Source organism: Mustela nivalis (genome assembly GCF_964662115.1).
Source record: "Mustela nivalis genome assembly, chromosome: 11".
Taxonomy (NCBI): Eukaryota; Metazoa; Chordata; class Mammalia; order Carnivora; family Mustelidae; genus Mustela; species Mustela nivalis.
Genome location: NC_139030.1, coordinates 105,153,270 through 105,174,186, shown reverse-complemented (window position 1 = coordinate 105,174,186; position 20,917 = coordinate 105,153,270). Strand labels below are relative to the sequence as shown.

The following is a 20,917-nucleotide window of genomic DNA, read 5'->3' as shown; positions in this document are numbered from 1 at the left end:
ATAATTACCAAGTGATATGGGTGATGGCCCCATTCCTTCAAGACCTCAAATAAGGCCAGATACGTAACCCTAGTAATCAGGTATTCTTACTCCTTCTCTTCCCTGTTTCCTGTGATTTTGTGGAAACTTCCGGTTTTCTGCCTCACTCTGCAGTTCTCTGATCTCTTGCAAGTGGAAACTGTCTGCTTCATGAAGTGTAAAATAAAGTTGGTATCACTTGAAATGTCTTCTTTAATCATCTGAACAGTTCTAAAGGCACACATACTGGAACCCCAGCATTTCTTCAGAACCCCTACATCCTGGAAGGAGTTTACTGCACACCACTTATGCAAGGGATCATGTTAGATTTTTGGAGGGTACCAAAGTGACAAAGACATGGTTCCTTCAGGTTTAAAATCACCCCTACCCTTTACTCCTTACTTTCTTTATTCATCCGCTTTATGCCTGCAGTGTCTTTCAATCAAATGATCAGCGGCACGTGAAGCCCGCAGACAATGCAAAGATGAAGCAGGCCCCAGAAGCCCACGTTCCCCCAGGCCTACCACGGAAGTCTGCCCTGAAGTCACTGTACACGCTCAACGATGGTTCATGCCATGAGGTGGCAGAAAAAAGTGCATTTATCGATAAAGAACTTATAACGCAGGAAGAATGGAGAATTACAATATACAAAAAGTCTTCCTGGCATAAAATGTCTTCTAATCATCCATAGGTATATTGCTGTTAATCCCAACTTGTGTTTAGAATTTGGTACACAAATGTGTGTCACCTCTGGAGAGCTCCCCACCTGGGGCGCAATGTGCCTCTTAATCACCCAGAACCCTTCATGTAGTTTCTCTCAGGTACCATGTGACCTGCCTGGGAACCTGGGCACTCCACAAAAAGCTCCTGGAAAATCATTAATGCTCAGGACCACACTCTGCTATCAGACCCATTTGCCTTTAGCTGCAAAGTGGAATACATCGGTCTTACCTATAGTGTAAAAGCCTGTCCCTTCCCAGAGAAGCAACCTCTCTGTATATAGTTAAAAGGATTAAGGCAACACCATCAAGTCCCAGCATTTCTACTTACATTGCACAGTGCAGTGGAGTGAAGGGATTACCGATAAATTTGCGAAAACATTTTTGCTCCAGAAGTACCTCTATACAGTTTTCATTACCTGCAAGGAATCAACAGAATTTAGAGAGCTTCTAAGAAAGAAATTTTGTTCAACACAGTCTATTTTTGTTGCTGTTGTTAAGTACTGAATTCTGGCTTATGAATTTCCCTGAATTGGCTGAATAGTCATTCTCCACGGAATAAACAAAATGCCACAATGTCATTAATTATGCTCACAGGTGTTTGGAGACATAATGAAACAGGGAAGGCCATATGTTCTAGAGGAGAGAAAGAGAGAAAGAAGGAACCTCATTTGCAAGTAGAATAGATTCGAGGTCCTTCTCAGTTCTCAGGAGAGAGATGCCTGGCATAGGTATGCCTCAGTTTGCCCATGTTTACAACAGGAAATTCTCCTTTCACCCACTTCCAATTCTGCAACCTAATTCAGGAAAGAAGATGCGATTGATAGAAAACCGTATCTGAGGCAATGCTGGTGAAAGGGCTTTGACTATAAAATACAATGGAAGGGTTTAAAATGGCACCAAGAGGGTGCCTCGGTGGCTCAGTGGGTTAAGCCGCTGCCTTCGGCTCAGGTCATGATCTCAGGGTCCTGGGATCGAGTCCCGCATCGGGCTCTCTACTCAGCAGGGAGCCTGCTTCCTTCTCTCTCTCTCTGCCTCTCTGCCTACTTGTGATCTCTGTCTGTCAAATAAATGAATAAAATCTTTAAAAAAAAAATAAAATGGCACCAAGACCAATTCCTGGCAAACAGAATGCACCCAATAAGTATTTTTTTAATAAGTAGATTAATGAATGTGAGGGATTATTTTCAACAAAAGGACAATAGTTTCTAAATCAACCGATTTTGAGTTGAGTAAGGCCCCAGTTCTGTCTTCTTACTTGTTATATGACTTAGGCAACCCACTTGGGTCTGTGAATCTCAGTTTCTCATGTCACAGGATCATGGAGTTTTTGGTTGATAAAAGACCTAACTATGGTTGGTGAGACAATGTGCCTTGAGCAAGAGGAGCAAGAAGGCGATGCTGTTTGGCTTTGGAATACAGACTATTGCCCTGAACCTCTTCTCAGCTGAATTTAGCGCTAAATTAGAGTTCACTTATGATCTATCCCAGAATTATGTAGATTGGATAATTTTAAGTGCTAAAATAGAAGTCCCACCTTTCTTGAACCTGTAGAGAAGAAAGCTGAAACTGCTTTTAGGAGGATGGAGAGGCATATGAAGTAATGAATATAAAATCCCCTAACTTTATTCAAGTTACACTGTTTAGCTTTCCAACTACATCCAACCCTCACTCAAATAGTCCAAACACTTCAACCCCTCTAGGAGTATGAATCCCTCCCCAAAGGACCTCTCTTAGGGCAGCACCTAAACCTACCATTCCTTGGAGACCATTATGAATCGTAACCTAAGGTCTATGTAGGGAGGACTGGGGACGCTTGCACAAACGTCAATATTCAAAGTGCTCAGTGGAAGGGATCTGGGAAGATGGGAGCTTGACCCCTAGATCTAGAAGACTGTACTGGAAAGGAGATTGCTTGGGAAAGGACAGATCCTCCTTTCCTGTGTGCACCTGCAGTGGCCTAAGAACAGAGAGACCTGCTCTCCCCACCCCACCTGGCTCTGCGGGAGAGGATGTGGTCTGTAATCAGCACTCTTAATGTGTCTTCCCCTTCCGGTAGGTTTTCTAGTGCTAGAGAGCTCTCACAGCTTGACTCAGATGGTGGTTAGGGAGCTCTCATCCATTAGTAAGTGGAAAAAAAAATCATAACCTGCCAACGGCTGAATAGGAGAAAACTTGCTCTCACTGAAACAAGGACGACTATAATGAAAGTATAATGAAGGTCTGACGTCAATATATGAGAGCATCCCAAAACCCTTTTTGGTCCTAATAATCAGAGTTTCTGAGTGAAAATTTTAATAGAAGAATTGAAAATGGAAAAATAAAATTATAGAAACCAAATAAGAAGTATTTGGGAAATTATCCACATAAAATGGGGGGGTGGTTCTTAAACAAGATTGGAAACCTTTGTGCAATAAAAGAAAACATTTGACAGATTAAACTAATAAAAGTTCAAAATGTCTGCATGGAAAAGGGTTTCATAAACAAGGAACAAAGACACATGATAGAGAGAAAACATTTGCAGCATATATAACGAGTGGAGGGTTCCTATTTCTAAGACAAGGTACTTCTACAAACATATGAGAAATGATGAACTCAATAGGAAAAAAATGGGCAACAGATGAAAAAGTCATGTCCAGAAGAGGAAAAGGAAATTCAAATACATAAATAAACACACTATCAGAGAAATGCAATTTGAAATAATGAGGTGCCTGTTTCTAGTCCTTCAAACTGACAAAAATTTTAAAAAAGATGATATTGTCTTGAGCTGGGAAAGGCTTAAGAAAGTAGCAAGTTTTATATTACTGATGGAGTAATACACTTTTATACTCTTTTTGAAAAGCAATTTGGTGTAATTCACTAAAATAAAAAAATATACATGCTCTCTTACTAATAATTTCACTTTTGGAAACTTAACTGACAGAATTTCTGGTACTGTAATACGAACACACACACTGAAGCATGGTTTGTAATCAGGAAAAACCTGAAACCAATCTGAATGCTCATCAGCAAGGATCTGGTAGGAATAAACAATAAATTCTGGTAGACACACTCACACGTGTGTCTACGTAGCCTGCTGCGACAACCATGAAAAAGACCCACGGATACTGATACATATCGATCTGTGAGAATATCTCCAGTAGAAACTTACGTAAATAGTAACAGAAAAGAAAGTTATTTAATATTTGTGACATGATTCTAGTTTTCAAAAATAGATGCATATACAATTTGTATTTATTTATTGTTCTCAAAGGAAAATTATGAAAGATACCTACCGAATTACATTAGAAGGTAAATTTGGAAATGGAGACAACTTTAGGCACTTCTGTATTTCCGATATGTTCCAATTAGTATGCATTTTCTTTTTTTACTCAAATACGTGAAATGAGAAATTTAAAATCTCCCAAACAACAAGTGCAATTAAATAAACAGGGGGTATCGGACATAAAACGAAATGCCGAAAAAAAAAAAATCATGTGTATACTAGTTGGCAACTGTAAAAGATTATTACATCATATTTGTTTGTTTGTTTTTAGCTGTATTATTTTAATTCCTGTAGGCGCTCTCCTTTACCCAGGTAAACTAAAAACCCTGATTAAAATTAGTTACTTCAACTCACTGGAGGTTCTGAGTGCAAGTTACATGTTGGTGATTGACAAAAATAGGGCGTCATGGTGGTCATGAAGGGAAGAGCTCAAAAAAGAAAAAAGGTATCACAAGTTCAGAAAGATCGGAAACCATGGTTTAGGACATTACAGTACATTCTCACCTCCGCTGAGACCACAGCCATGCCAGGTAGGGAATCTACTGGAATCAGTCAAAGGGCAACGCACTCACCATTGTAACAAGCCCAGTGCAGCGGCGTGTAGCCTTGGTTGTCTTTGAAAGAACAGTCCTCCTCGGACAGCGCCATCTGGAGCAGCTCGCTCAGCCACGTGGCATGGCCGCGAGCAGCCGCGTAGTGCAGCGGGGTCCTCCCTCTGGAGTCTTTACACAGAATCGACACTTCTTGCTCCAGCAGCATTTGCACACACTCCTCGTGGCCTGTCATAATCTGATGCATCGCAATGAAAAACACAAGACACATCTCAGAAGGGCAGAGACGCAGGAAGCAAGGCGGTGACTATATGAGGCTCGGCTCCCAGTGAGCGGACGCCTGGGCCTTATCGGGGATAGGTCAGAGGACAGAGGGGGACAATCCCAGCAAGATTCATGACAGAGAAGTCTGCAAACACACCAGCATCTTAGCAACATCTCTAGACTCTCTGAACAATAACTTGAAGGGTCTCAAGCTAGAGCGGAAGATACCGGCTTTTTGAATCAGGAAGGTACAGGTGGAGCCCCGGCTTCCTGCTTGTGAACCCTGGGCACGTCGATCTGCCTGTCTGTGCCTCACTTCCTCTACCTGTAAGCGGGAACAGCAACAATGACTCGCAGGTTGTAACGAGACAGTAAAGTCTCTCAGCCTGTGCTCCGCCCACAGGAAGTCGTCAACCGTGATTATGACATTGACCACTTAGTGTTTGTCTTTTCATTCATCACAGTGTTCGGCACCATTCCCAAGCAGCAACTTTATGATTTCTGTTTTTGTTTCATTTAGTTTGGCATGTTTTAGAAAGATTTCAGCAGATATGTATGGAGAATCATCCACAGTATACATAATTCCGGTGGCGAATGGGCCAACATTTGCAACAATTAGAAATAGCATGGCCACTGAAAACTAGGTAATCATCAGAATAAATTACACCTCCTGCACACAATGGGAGATTAGAATAATGGGGCAGAAAAACATTTAGTGACATGGAAAAAGGTCCCTGATTTACTTTGAAAAAAAAACCAGGTTCCAAATAGCATCTTCAGTATTCTCTCTTTTTAAATTCAAAACAAACCCTATCCAGCAAAAAAGACAGGTGATACATACACTGAAATGTAGTTATCTCCAGGGGGTAAGATTACCGGTGATTGTGACTTTCTTCTTTGAGCCTTTTTTTTTTTGCAAATTTTCTAGGATGTGTGCATAATCACAAACCAGAACCAATCCCACCAACAGCGGGTGTTCGTGTATCCATTATCACAATCTAACATGAACTCTGAAAAGCAGGACCTAGGAGCAGCTGTTATTTTACCTTTGCAGAAGGTTTTGTGATCTTTTTTTCTTTCTTTCTTTGTCATCTCTGTACTCAATGTGGGTCTTCAACCCGCGACCCGGAGATCAAGAGTTGCATGTTCTACCAACTGGCTGAGATTAATTACTTATCTTAGGGAACAGCCTTTTTACTAAAGCTTCATATGGGGGAAAAAAAGGAAACGGTCTCACTGCAAAATTACTTCACTAAAGCCGAGGAAAGGCACGTACCCCTCTGTGTAAAGCTGTGCAGCCCATGAGGTCAACAGCATCTACATTGGCTTCCTTTTCAAGTAACAGTGAAACAGCATCAATGTGTCCGTACGCCACCGCAAGCATCAGCGGGGTTCTAGGCAGAGAAATCAACCAGGCAGGAAGATCAGGGAAAGCGAACAAACAAAAACCCATCCCTTACTTCCAGAAGGAGGACCCATCTCTCTTCTCTTTCTCTCTCCTCTTAACAATTGCTTAATATTTTGAGTGTCCCCAGTTCACTCCACACTGCATGGAGAAAGCTATCCCCATCCCTGCTCTGTAAAGGCCGCCTGGAATGGTGTTGGGGTCCGGGTGGAACAGGGGAACGTTCCTTCTCAAACTGCTCATGTTGATCCCATCATTTTCAAAACTGCGTGGTATTCTCCAAATAATCACTGAGCAGGGGGCATGTCTACACAGGAGGCTCTCTTGCTCCTATCATCTTAGTTCTACTTTCATAGCTTCTACCTTGAACTTCTGCTTTAAGACTTTAGTTCATCAAAGCTTCCTTGCCGTGAAGAAAAGCCTGACAAGTCCAGAGGGTAAAAAACAGTGTCGGGACCCGGGAGGTGAGGTTTTCGTTTTAACTCTGACTCTAATTCATGCATCTGGGGTGAGTCACTCCATGCTTTGTTTTTGGCGCCACATTTCCCGAAGACTGGGTGGGGGGATGGGCTAACAGATGGAAAATACTTTGGAAAAACAAACTCAGAAATGATAAAAATATGAAGTTTTTTTTTATGATAGAGATAACCTCTTGAGGTCTGTCCTACTGTAATCATTAGTTTAAAAAATGGGAATGCGCAGCTTCAGAAGAGGGTAAAAACGGATACAAAGAAGAAACAAATGAAAGCAGGGCCAGGACTCACGGCCGCAGACACGAAAGGTTGGCTCCTTGTCATCGAGATACACCCCTCTCCACACTCTCCTTGGCTGCACGCTCCAGCGCTCCAGCGCAAAGCCCCCTCATTGTTCTAGGGCTCTCAACTATGAATTTCCCCAAACATGCACCTCAGACTAGAACTCAGCGTCCACCCGCCTCGCTGTCTAACAAACATGACCCATGACCCGTTGGGACAGAACCGCCACCCCAGGCCCGGATGAAGAACACTCACTGTCCTTTGGCGTCTTTCACGTCAATGGCTTCTGGGTTGTCCGCAATTTCTAGTAAGAGCCGCAAACACAGTGTGTGACCGTTAATTACTGAAAAAGAAAAGAGCGGACATTCGTCTTAACAGACCAGCACCACACATACCCCTCCAAAGCCAAGTTTATCTGGACTTCAGGTTAGTCGTTCCAGTGGCCGCTGCCAGCGCTCCCCCGGCTCGCCGGCAGGTGGCGCCCCAGCGTCTGTCACTCGGTTCTTCCGCCCCGTCCTTCCCATCAGGCACTTCGGTCCTCCCCCAGCTTCTTCCTGTTCCTGTTCGGAGAGTTTGTTCCGGAAAACCAATGTCCTCTCTTAGGTGCTCGTATGGGACTGGTGGCTGTTCCCTGTGTTCCCCCAAGAGAGTCACCCAATTCCTTATAACCCCGTGTCCAGCCTGCCTCCCGCCCTTTTTAAGAAGAAGGAATGAGAAGGGGCGCAGGAGAGGAGGGAAGGGGGCAGCAGAGGAGCGGAGGAAGGGAGACGCGGGACGGGTCCCGCCGTCTTTCCCTCCCAGTCGCTTCACGTGTGGAGGCCGACGTGGAAGCAGTGGTGCGGGCTGAGGACGGGCGACGCGCACGAAGCTTCCCACCGGGCCGGTGTACGCAGCTCTCGGCTCGGCCCTCCTGGACTGGCCAGCGGCTCGCAGGAGACTCACTGATGTGCCCCCGCAGCTCCGGACAGCTCTGGCCACGAGCTTCGCCAACTACAACCCATGGTTTCGCTGCCTCCCGGGGGCTCGCATGGCTGCCACCTCCCGTCCCCTCTGTCTGTCCCTGGCTGAGCTGTGACTCCAGAGCCCGCCTCACCCCTTCCCAGGCGCTGCCCCATCCTCTCTCGCCCCTTCCCACCCAGGTGGGGCTGCCCGTAGGCAGGAAAGCGGGCCCTAATGTTGGCCTTGACCAGCTGGGGTCAAGTACAAGGTTGTGGGGGCGCCTGGGTGGCTCAGTGGGTTAAAGCCGCTGCCTTCGGCTCAGGTCATGATCCCAGGGTCCTGGGATCGAGCCCTACATCAGGCTCTCTGCTCAGCGGGGAGCCTGCCTCCTCCTCTCTCTCTGCCTGCCTCTCTGCCTACTTGTGATCTCTGTCAAATAAATAAATAAATAAATAAAATATTTATTAAAAAAAAACAAGGTTGTACTACTGGGCGCACCAGGCGAGATGCTACTTTGGGGAATGGCGGTGTCTCCAGGACAGGGGAGCGAGCCTCCCAGGATGATGACACGCTGGGCTAAGGTATTTCCTCCAGCTTGATGAATGGAACGCACAGCCTTACAGAAAACATGGCTTTCCACTGAGGGAGAAGGACGCGAACAAATATGCTTAAAATTCCCAACGTGACCCTCTCTCCTTTCTGAACAATGCGAACACCATAAAGCGCACTGCTTTGACCCCGCGATGGCTGTGGAGAGGGAAGGGAACAGCCGCAGCTATATTCGGCTGATGAAGGTTCTTCTAAGAGCTGCGTTTTACATTTTTTTTTTTTGATTGCCCGCCGGTTGTGAGAGTAACTGAACGACATGTCTTCCAGGGACAATGCACATTAGAACGAGTTCAAGTCATCGTCACAACCAAATGTACGGCAGGAATAATGCCCACACTGTGGAGACCAGGGCGCTCAGCTCGTTTGGTTATGTGTCTCAGGAGGACCTGTTGTGCACCGGGATACAGGCAACACACTGCTGTTGCTACTGTTTTGTTTTTCCGTTTGAAAAATTACACTAAATCTATTGCCACTGGTAAAATATGCAAGAATTCAGTGGATGCTTAAAAGAACATGATGGGCAGAGGACTGAGAGCTGAACAGCACAGGCAGTGGGGCCATGAGAATGCAGGTCTGGTGTGTTTTCATGGATTTCTCTTCCCATATCAATTTGATATTCTTGAAATACTCATAATCATAATAGTTCCAAAGACGTTTGGCTTTTGGCTACACAGAAAAAGAGAAGAAAATCATCTAGGAATGCTGGAGAACAAACCCATTTCTAAGGGGGTTTTTGTTTTGTTTTGTTGTTTTGTGGGCAGGGTGTAGGGTTCCGAAGTAGTAGGCTCTGGAACTTAGCTCATAGCCCTCAGGTAATTTTCATTCCTCTCTACTATAAAAGTGTAGCAACACTAGAATTCTCATTCGCTTCCCACACACGTTTTCCCCTAGTTGCCTTCTAGCAAAAAGACGCTAGCATCTCCTTGGGCTGCACACTCCAGCTTTGTCTCAGACCAGCCTGGTCTCTCCCTGGCGTGAGTGACAGCCCTTTCTCATGTTGCTCACAGGCCACAACTGCCACTGCAACTCTCTGTGCCAAAACTCTACTCTCCATCCCGGCTTCGGGCCCTCCCAGTACTCCCAGGATTTGAAACAATCAGACTGCCTCTCAAATTGGAAAAGGTTCTGGAAGCGCAAGCTAAAGCTTCTGCACAGCAGACATTTTGTGGAAAATAGAGTCCAAGGACAGTCCAAGCGTCTCTAATGAATGTCGTGAGGGAAATCCAAGAGGAGTGAGTCATCTTGACCACCAGGGGGCTCCATTGGCCCACAACCCGTGTCACGGTGGCAAATGAACGACAATGATCATCCTTCATTGTTTCCTGGTTTACAAGGACAATGTTCCACCATGGAAATAGGCCTTTTGTAACTGGCAGGAAATACTGTACATTGTAGCTAAAGGAGAATGTTTGCCATAATAATATACGATTAATCTTTAGGGAGAACTAAATTTGAATTTCATAATAATACCAAGCATGCCCTGAACACCAAACTTCACAATGATACTTCACAATAATATCAAGAATACCAAAGCACAAAGTGTGATGGGAAATGAGAATTTATAGTTTAACCTTACTAACCATTACTGACCTCATGGCTCAAGTTTTTTCCAGGAATAATCATTTCCAGGTAAGTAGGCAACACTATGTTTTTTCAATCTCTATATTGCTTTTCTTCAGTGGTTTGGAAATTCAAAGATATATATGGAAATAGTTTCACAAGACCTAACTTTTTTTTCCAAGTAACAAGAATCAATTAACAAGAAAAACTGTCTCTGCTCCTTTGTTTCCCAATCCACCCATTATCCCATGGTCTGAATAAGATAGTTATTTCTCTTTGTGAGACAGGATCTACCATCCTGATCAAAGGCTGATATCATTGAATTCCTGACTCAAAAGGAATTCATGCCTTCGCTGAGCTACAGATTCTCCCACGTTACCTTTATATCTGTGTAAACATCCAGAATGTCTTGACGAAATTTTATTTTATGTCTACTGGAGAAAAGTCCCAGAAAAGGCAAACTACTTACTTTTTGATAAATACATATACTTTTAAGGGTCTCTATTTTTACACATGATGCATCAAGAATCAGCAGCAGAGCAAAAGCTAAGAGGCATCATTTAGACTAGCAGAATGATGTACCGATTAGATTGCTGTCTGATGACATTTTATGAAATAGCTGTAAAAAAATTGTTGATTTTTTGCTATAAAATGCTGTGTGATTTAGTCTTTGCAACTCATTTGAAGATCACATGACACCCTGCTTCCAGTTTAGGAAGTTTTGGAATAGCCACCGGTCAAAATTCTGAACTCTCTTCTGAGTTAAGAAGGCAAGATAGGGTGTGGAGGATTTTTAGGGCAGTGTTTCTAGTATCTTCCTTTATATGATACCATAATGCTGGATCTATGTCATCATACATTTGTCCAAATTCACAGAAGGGAGAGCACCAAGAACGAACCCGAAGGTACACTGAAGACTTTAGATGATTAGGATGGGTCCCTGGAGGTTTAGCAATTGTAAGGAATGAAACACTCTGGGGAGGGCTACTGGTAATGGGGAAGTCCGCGCATGTGTGTGGGTGGGCGGTGGAGGGACACAGGAAATATATAGAACATCTCTGTGCCTTCCTCTCAGTTTTGCTGTGAACCTAAAACTGTTCCAAAAGAAGAAGGCTAGAGCCTCTCTGGCTGGAAAACACTAATCCTCTTCAAGTGGATCCTCTTCAAGTGGGCCAAAAGCATTCTGGAAGAGTGTAGGCAGAGTTAATATAGAAAGAAAACTGAAATTTCATTAAAGTGGGGATGTAAGGAAATGCTGTCATCCTTTTCCTTCAACTTGCAACCGGACTCCTGACAGGACCCACCTGAGGCATGGAGTGGGGTTCTTTTGGTTACATTGTCTTTCACAAAGATGGACGCGCCCTGATTGATAAGTGCTTCCACACACTCTGTGTGTCCCTTAAAGGCAGCCAGGTCCAGAGCGGTGCGGCCTTTCTCATCCCTGATGTCCAGGTCCACCAACGACTGCAGAAGGACTTCCAAGGCTTGGTGGTGCCCGTTGTAGGCCTGCAAGGAAGAAACTGACCGCTGAAATGCTCGCTCACCCCAAATCCCACAACCACCCACGTCAGGGGCTAAGCCTCCTGGGTCACCGCTGGAGACCGCTCCAAGGAGCACACCAGAAAGATGCTGGGGATAATTACTGAAACAGACAAACCGGAACGTCAGACTGAAAAATTATAATGCATAAGCCTCAGGCTACATGTGAATTTCTGCAAGTTCTTTCTTGTTTGTGAAATAATATGTTCCAGAGGTACTAAATGTATTCTTGTATTTGTATCTACCCATCTAATAATCTAACACAGACTAGCAGCTGAATGAATTAATATAATCTTCTATCGGTTCAGTCCCAAACATACTGACACAACCAGAATATTTTGGGGGAGACTTCTCTGTTAAACCTAGAGGGGAGAAAATCATTAAAGACAATGTGACTTGATAATTTATCAGAAGCATAGAGATCTGTTACAGTCTAACATTTTAATTTCTAAGCAGGGTGACCCCGGGCAAGTTTTTTAATTTCACTTAGAGTTTGTTTTCTCATCTATAAAATGAGAGCAATAAAAGCTGCCTCCCAGGAAAGATAAAAAGAGATAAATTCATAAGGTTTTCCGTAATATCTTGCGCACAGTGGATGCTTCCTCCTTTCTCCTTTACTTCTCCCACTGATTATCGTGAAAACACAGACACAATCATGGAAATACATTCCCGTGTACCAGCAGCAAGTTCAGGCCTATGATGAGGTCCTATGCTATGTTAGGTCAAGAGGCTTCCCACTACCAAGACACAAAATTGAAAGATTGAGATAATTTGCATTAAGTCTGTAAAGTTAAAAAATGTGTGTGCACATACAGGGCAAAGGACATCGGAAATAAAAGAAAGAAGAGGGATAAGGATTGGGGGGCCTAAGGAGGGGGCAGGAGGGAAAGAAGGAGACACAGAGAAGACCTGCTCCCAGTGTGCTCGCCAGCTAGGGGCCCCTCTTCTGTTGGCTGCACTTTTCCCTTCCCCGCTGCAGCGGTGACTCAAGGCACAGCATGTTTGAAAAGAAGCTTAGCACAGACAAAAGAACAGTATCTCTCATGCACAAAAAAACTCTTACGAACCATTTCAAAACTTAGGAAAATGTACAAAAGGGCATGAAAAGCTCACAGAATAAGAAATAGGAAAGGCCAATGAACATATGGAGGAAACACGTACATTTTTTAAGGTGCTATTTTTCAACTACCAGACTGACAGTGATTACGTTTGGTCACATCCAGTACTAGTTAAGACATGGTAAAATAAAAGCAGGGGCCTGGGGGCACCTGGGTGGCTCAGACGGTTAAGTCTCTGCCTTCAGCTCAGGTCATGATTTCAGCGTCCTGGGATCGAGCCTCACATCGGGCTCTCTGCTCAACGGTGAGCCTGCTTCCCTCTCTCTCTCTGCCTGCTTGTGATCTCTCTCTCTCTCTCTGTCAAATAAATAAATAAAATCTTAAAAAAAAAAAAAAAAAGCAGGGGCATGGGGGTGGCTCAGTCAGTTAAGCATCTGCCTTGGGCTCAGGTCATGATCCCAGGGTCCTGGGATGAAGCCGCCTTGGTCTCCCTGTTCCTTCTACCTACCCCCTACTCCCTGCTCACGTGCTCTCTCTTTCAAATAAATAAATAAAATCCCCCCCCCCCCAAAAAAAGACATGGTGAAAAAAGCAATCTATGCTCTGTTGCTGGTGTATGCTATGACGTTTGCAGAGAGTGATTTGACAAAATCTATCAAAACCTTTTTGAATAACTAAGTCGCAGACAGTATGTATAACATGACCTCATTATATAAAAAGCAAATACACCCAGATATATACCTATCTATATCTATGTATATTTCTGTATTCATACGAAATTTCAGAATATAAAAGAAGGTGGGTTATGGACATTGGGGAGGGTATGTGCTATGGTGAGTGTTGTGAAGTGAGTAAGCCTGACGATTCACAGACCTGTACCCCTGGGGCTAATAATACATTATATGTTAATAAAAAATTTAATAAAAAAATAAACTGTTAATGGTGGCTACCTCTAGAAATGGAAAATAAAGTCACAAATATATGGACTTGTTTTATTTTACTTTTTAAAAAAATCATTTGAATTTTTACCCTAAGTATATGTTAACAACAATTATATCCAAAACTAAATATAAAAAAATCCATAGAATTTAAGAGTCCTGATAGGAATTGTTTGAATACTTTCTCTTGACATTATTTTTGTGAATGATTACGGTTATTATATATTGTGTAGTAAACATATATGTTACCTATAATATGATGTATAACAACTCACAGGCTGGTGAATCTCAAATTTATTTCCCATTCGTAACATCTCCTTTTACTTCTAGACTTGTATATTCAACAGCCTATTGATATTTCCACTTGAAGATATGCCTCTCAAGCTTAACATGTCCCTAACCAAATTCTCAATTTCCTTCCTCAAACTTGGTCCATCTGCAGCCTCTTCCAACTCAGGAAGTGGCAAGGCTATGCTTGTTGCTGCCCAGGTCCCAAACTCTGGAGTCGTCTGTATCTTCCCTCTTGAGCCCAGAGTCGTAGCCTTATACGAGGGCTCTGGGACACTAGGGCAAGGAGGTGTTGAAAATAGCCTTGGGCTCCCCATGCTAGCTGTGCCAGGCCCTGTACAGGGGTGTGTTGCTGAGTAAGCACACAGAGGTGTCTCCAGGTTCTCAGGCCCAAGCAGGAAAACATCTACCTCTGCATCCCTGTTCTAATTCACACAGGTGTAGCACACAGCCCTCAACGCGCCATCATCTCTACTCCTTCTTTGAAATGTATCCAGCACCGACCCAGTTCTCATCATAGCGCCATCCTCTTTTGCTGGCATTATGGCGAGAGCCTTCCTTTCCATCTTCTCCCAGTGCCACCTTTTACTCATTCAGCCTCCAGGTGAGAGCTCTTAAAACTCAAGTGGGACATATCAGTCCTTGATGAAAACTAGTCAATGGCTTCTTACCTCCTTGATAATAAAATCCAAAACCATTGAGCTCTTAGGATTAGACCTCCTTCAACCCTGATCGTCAGCACGCTGCCTCACCCACTCTGTGCAACCACACCAACCCCCAACCCCTTCTCCTACCCCATGGTTAAATACATGCATTTTCCTCCTCCCGGCTACCACAGCTTTTTTCTTTCCTTTCTTTTGCTTTTCTTTTCTTTTCCTTCATTTCTCCTTTCTTTGTTCCTTCCTTCCTTTTTTTTAAAGTTTATTTATTTATTTATTTTTTTAGTAAGTTCTGCACCCAGTGTGGGGCTCTAACTCATGACTCCAAGATCAAGAGTCTCATGCTTGTCCGACTGGGCCAGCCAGGTGCCCTGTATCTGTACTTTCTATTACCTGTCTGAAAAGCTCTTCAAATGCTCTCCTGGTACTTCTGCTTCAAATAGAACCTTCTCTGGAGGTTCTCCAGAGCCAAAAAACAGCCCTCCGCCCTCCACCTCAGCGTATTAAGAGACACTCTCGTCCCGACTTATCCTGCTTTATTTTATCTTTATAGAACTTATTACCACTTGATATCTGCTACTCATCTGTTGGTTTGCTTATTACTTCTGGTTGAAGGCACTTCATGTGTATTTCTCACTGCTGTCCCCTAATCACACCTGGCATGGGCACCAGGTGGGTACAGACACTTGATTATTTGGTGATTAATGACTTAATGGAATGGCCGTTATTATCATTTCTTAGTATTAGTAGTAGAAATATAGATACACATTTTGGACATATATCTATATATTTTAAAGATTTTATTTATTTATTTGTCATAGAAAGAGAGAGGGAGAACACAAGCAGGCAGAGGCAGAGAGAGAAGCAGACTCCCCACTGAGCAAGGAGCCCGATGCGGGACTCGATCCCAAAACCCTGGGATCATGACCTGAGCCGAAGGCAGTGGCTTAACCAACTGAGCCACCCAGGCGTACCTAGACATATATTTTTTAAGTAGCAGCTATTTACCTACCTACCCAAACATTCTTTTTATCAATGAAAACAAAACAAAACAAGCACCGTTAATTAATTTAGGCAAGATCACCTATTAGGTGACCACGTTCAAATTTGAAACCCAGAATCTGTGACCACTAAAATCTAGGCTGTTGGGCAATGTCTTATAATTTTCCCAGTGATTTCACTTAAGTGACTTTTAAACAAAATATCTTTGTCTCCAACAAATATTGAATCAAAAACCTAGACCCCCTCCCTCCCACCTAGAAGGAGGCTTAACACAGAGATAAAGTGACTTGAACAGAAGTAGGAGGCAAAAAGGTATACATTGGGGATAACTTTTAGACTACCGTTCTTCTACTACACAAACTGCCCTCCTTGATACAGGAAAACAAATTCCTCTATGTCCACCTTTCTGATCTACACTTGTTGTGCAAACCGTAACTATAAGATTATAAGCCTTCAGTGTGACCTAAAATCTGCAGCAATAGCTAAATCTACTGAGCCTTCCCTGTGTGTCGGGCAGTCCTGGACATGAGACACCTCATTTAATTGCCACAACAACCCATAATTTGGATAATAGTGTTATCCCCACTTTACTGACCAGGACACAGAAGGGCAGAGACATCACCTAGACTTTCCATGGTCACTCAGCCTTACATGGGGGCACTGACGTTCCAAGCCAGACCAATCAGACCCCAGAGCCTGACTGTGGGCTATTCATGAGCGCCTACAGAAAGGGCACAAGACCAAAAGGAATATGTCCCTTTACCTCTTGACTGTACGAAATTTCAAACCTGTACAATGAGAAGAGGCGAATATAATGAATTTCTACATACCCACCACCCAGTTTCGGCCATTATCAACTGACCATAGGTGATCTGAAGCCACTTTGGAGGACCTATCCTCCGGTAAAAAGCAGTGGTGCTAGGAGGGTCTACATCAGGGTGTAAATCAGTCTATCTCACTTCCCTCTGGGCTTATCTGTGACTTATTTGAAAACTGACTTTGCAAAAAACGCTTCTCATTTTAAAGTGTCATGGCAGCAACAGATTCAGCGAATGTGGAAATTCTGACTTCACACCAAAGGGAAATAAATTCCCTGGAGAGAGCAGCAGGGTCTAGATGTCCTCTGCAAATGCTGGTTCCTTCGGTGCCAGTGACTACTGTGACCAAGACAGTCAACATGTTCATTTCCATCAGTATAATTTAGCCTAGGAAAATAGAATCAGCAACTCATAAATGGCATGTGTACCTACAAAACATGATGGCTAACATGTTCAGATTTTAAAAAGAGAAGACACAGGGGAACAAGAAATGGACGTAGGAAGGAAGGCACTGGGAAGGAATGAGCTCTGCTCTGAACAGCAGTCATGTTACAAGGCACTTAAGTTAGGTGCTAAACTTGTCCCTACATTTTCTCCTTTAATCCTCACCACAAAAAATACATCCATCAGCCTGTGTTAAATTTAGAGGCTTAATTTAAAAAAAAAAAAAAAAAAAAAAAGGGTGACCCTGCTGGTGATTAGGAAAGCTTCACAATTCTATCCTTTCTTTTCTTCTATATCAGGCACTTGAAAGTCTCTTAAAGACAGAATGGCTGAAAGGCCAGGTTTACTCATAGAGTTCCTTTCATTTCTCACCCCTGGTCTAGCTTGAATTTTAGCATGCAAAAGCATGACCCCACAGAATTGAAGACATAAAGCTATGTGCACTCAACTTTAAGGGCAATTTAAGGGAAATAATGAAAGTAACTTTGATTAGACAAGAACTTTCACTTACTGCCACACTTTAGAGCTCAACCCTGTAGACAAAGGACCATGCGATATGAAATGCTAGTTAGGGTTCAATGCATGATTCTGTCTTTGGACAGGTATATGGTTCTTGGAGTATACACCAAAGTATACAGTGACGCTTTAAACTCTTTGAGGAGGCTCAGGTAGGCAGGAAAGGAGACCTTTCTCATGTCAGCAGTACATGATGAAAATTGCCCTATTTCTCTTTCTATTTCCATTCTAAACTAGCTAATTAAAAGGTAGTTTCACCAATAATTTAGGAAATAATGAAATGAGGAGGTAATCATAGAAAAGAACAAACATGTTCGTTCAGAAAGCAGGGAATAGTCTGGCTTTCAATAGTCAAGCCAGTTTAAACCTTCACAGAGGTAAGCAATCAAATATTTTAACTTTGCTTTCCTGAAAAATCTTTCTTAAAAAAATATATTGTTAGGTAACTTAAATGTGTCTTAAATACAATTAATTCTTTGAACTTTTCAGATAGGAACGGAGGCAATGAGGAGAAAGAATTTGGGATCTCTACAGAGTCCACCAAACAATGGGTCCATCCGGAATCTTGACAGCTGGATCCTTTCATGTGCATAACCTTGCTTCTTGATTTAATTTTTTCAAGTGGAGGAAATGTTTATGAAATTTGCTGGGTTGATAACCCTGGAGACTTGGATCACTCAGCCAGGAAATGGTAACTCAAGGCAGGTCAGGTTTGGGGGCATCTGGTTCTATTTCATTCCTAGAATTCATCCATGGAAGAAATAATGTGCTTTGGGTTTTTGTCAAGCTAATTGCCACCAGGGCCCCTGGAGAGGGTGACAGGCATACTTGCAGGGTTCTTGAAGCAAATAATAATTTTTTAAAAGGCTTTAGCATTTAGAGGGCAAGAATAACATAGTTTTAGAATTAACCCACTGCTATCAGCCTGGTCAAAGTCATCGCCATCATCAAGATCAACATCAACATCACTTCCTGGTTGTCCGGCTTCTGTGTTTGTTCCCTCATGATGTAAACTCAACACAGAAGCTTAAGTGATCCTTTCAAACAGAAGTCATCTCATATCATCTGTCTCCTCAAATTCCTCCAAATGGTTTTCTAATTTGCTCCACATAAAAGTTGAAATTCTGGGGCCTCTGGGTGGCTCAGTGGGTTACAGCCTCTGCCTTCAGCTCAGGTCACGGTCTCGGGGTCCTAGGATCGAGCCCCGCATCAGGCTCCCTGCTCGGTGGGGAGCCTGCTTCCTCTCTCTCTGCCTGCTTCTCTGCCTACTTGTGATCTCTGTCTGTCAAATAAATAAATAAAATCTTTTAAAAAAAAAAGTTGAAATTCTTACAATGGAGCGGGAGGCCCTCCCCTGACTCTCCAACCCCTCCACAACTTGTCACCCTGCATTCCTACCACTCTCCCTGCCCCACTCTGCTGCTCTGGGACCATGCCGAGCCTGCCCTTACCCCAGGGACTCTGCACTTCTGCCCAGAACACTCTTCTGTCAGATATCAACATGGGTAGCTCTTAAGGTCTCGTTCAAATGTGAGATTCTATGCTACACAAAGTAGAGCCTCACTTGCCATCTCAGTGCGTCTTACTGGTCCCGTCCGTAGCACGGGCAGCACCTCCTACCACCCGTCATGTTACAGATCTCCTTGCCTATTTCCCTCCTAGACTAGAAACCCTACAAGGACAGAGGCTGGTTGTTATTTACAGGAACCTCTCCAGCTGCCAGAACAAGTGCTCAGCACACATGGTCAGTGTGTGTTAAACGCGAGATTGATACGTCGGCATTAGTGAGGATGACTGCACCTGTTGCCAGGCACTGTTCTAGCCGCCTAACGTGCATTGACTTGTGTCACCTCCACAATGGCCCTATGACAGAGGTACTGCGGTTCTCCTCATGTCATGGGTGAGGAAACTGAGACACAAGGTTCAGGTATTTGGCCAAGATACCACAAAAAACAATTGAAATAAATTTACAAATTAGACAGGGTTTGGAGTCTTTAACGTACTCCTTTACATTGACAGGTGGGAAAACCATGTCGTGGTGAGTTGCTCACGGGAAGACTGGGGGCTGGGGCCTCCTCTCTGAGTGTTCTTCCCAGGCGCCTGCCAGCAGCAGAAGTGCCAAATGCCCAGTTCTCTCCACTGAAAACACGCTACCTTGTCTTTACAAGACCAGAAACCCCGATCTTAGCAGAGCAACTGACACACGGTAAGTACCCAACAATAATTTTCAGAAAAAAAATTAGAGATGGCAGGATTTGGGGGAAGCTAAGCAAGTCTCTTCTCAGATTACTAGCCGGTGACCCCACTGATGAAGGGCATGTGAATTCTGTCTGAGATCCCCGAAACAGTCCTCTCTCGAGCCAGCTAATGCTGTATGTGAACCCTCCGCTTTGGGGGACCTTCCCCAGGGGCAGAAGATGGTTGTACAGAGATTCTAGGGAGCAACCTTTAGGGCAACCTGTACTGAGAGCCAAGGGGCATGAAGCTTTTTTTTTTTTTTTTTAAAGATTTTATTTATTTATTTGACAGAGAGAGATCACAAGTAGGCAGAGAGGCAGGCAGAGAGAGAGAGAGAGGAGGAAACAGGCTCCCTGCTGAGCAGAGAGCCCGATGCAGGACTCGATCCCAGGACCCTGAGATCATGACCTGAGCCGAAGGCAGCGGCTTAACCCACTGAGCCACCCAGGCGCCTGGGGCATGAAGCTTTATACATGCAAATATCCACCATCCATCCGCCTCTCCCACTCTCCGGAACAAAGACGGATGCACACTGCAGCCTAATTTCACTGGACTCAGTGTGTGTGTGTGTGTGTGTGTGTGTGTGTGTGGTGGATGTGTTGGTGGGTGTGGCCGAGGGTGGTGACCGGGATCAACAGGGGTGCTGGCGACCATGTGGGGAGACGGCCAGCGAAGCCGGGGCTCCGTGTGGTGTGATCAGCTCATCCCAGTCCTGCTGGGGTGGGGTCATGCCCTCGCCTTGTGTGACTACTTACATGTGCCCATTGACAAAACACTCCCCTCTGTTCTACAAAATCTCATCTCAGTTACTCATCAGAGTGACACTGAGAAGTGCTAATACGGGATGGTATTAAGGGAAAGTCCCAATAGTTCAACTTAGAGACCCGGCCCTTTTCCGCTCTTCTTAGAATTCAGCCTCCAGATAGGCCCAGACACCATCGCTGTGGCCGTGGACTTGAGGCCCCACGTTGCTGCAGCACCTTCTACAGGGGAGCTGCTGTTGCTGGATGGGGCTGCCCATCCCAGACGCTTCTAGAGAAGAGCTGGTGATTACCAATTGCTAGCAGGACACCGGCTGAGAGAAAGGGGTACGGGACTCTGCCGGCTCGGTCACCCCCGTGGAGAGTTTGGGGATCCTCGCTCTGAGCTGTTGCGTTTCCCTTCAGTCAGGGATGCGAAGAGGAAGCTCTGCTGGTGACAGGATCGGTCTTCCTCCCCGCTCTGAGGTCTCAGCCAGTACAAGAATCACAGCCTCATCCCTCCTACAAAACCCTGATTTCAAGCGCAGGCAGGAGAAGTCGAGTTGCATTTATGCATCCGCTCACCTCGCTT

The 20,917-nt window shown here is 44.2% G+C and overlaps 1 protein-coding gene across 12 annotated transcripts in view; it reads right to left on the bottom strand.

Annotated features, from left to right (window-relative positions):
- The window catches only part of ANKRD44 (ankyrin repeat domain 44), a 312,848-nt gene that overhangs the window by 20,305 nt on the left and 271,626 nt on the right, over window positions 1-20,917 (bottom strand). For all 12 annotated transcript variants that reach the window (XM_082689038.1, XM_082689037.1, XM_082689042.1 and 9 more), the window contains 5 exons: window positions 11,390-11,591; window positions 7,233-7,320; window positions 6,094-6,211; window positions 4,575-4,791; window positions 1,069-1,156 (listed from right to left, as the gene is read on the bottom strand). In XM_082689038.1, the coding sequence (XP_082545164.1) occupies window positions 1,069-1,156; window positions 4,575-4,791; window positions 6,094-6,211; window positions 7,233-7,320; window positions 11,390-11,591 (713 nt within the window). The remainder of the gene's footprint in view (window positions 1-1,068; window positions 1,157-4,574; window positions 4,792-6,093; window positions 6,212-7,232; window positions 7,321-11,389; window positions 11,592-20,917) is intronic.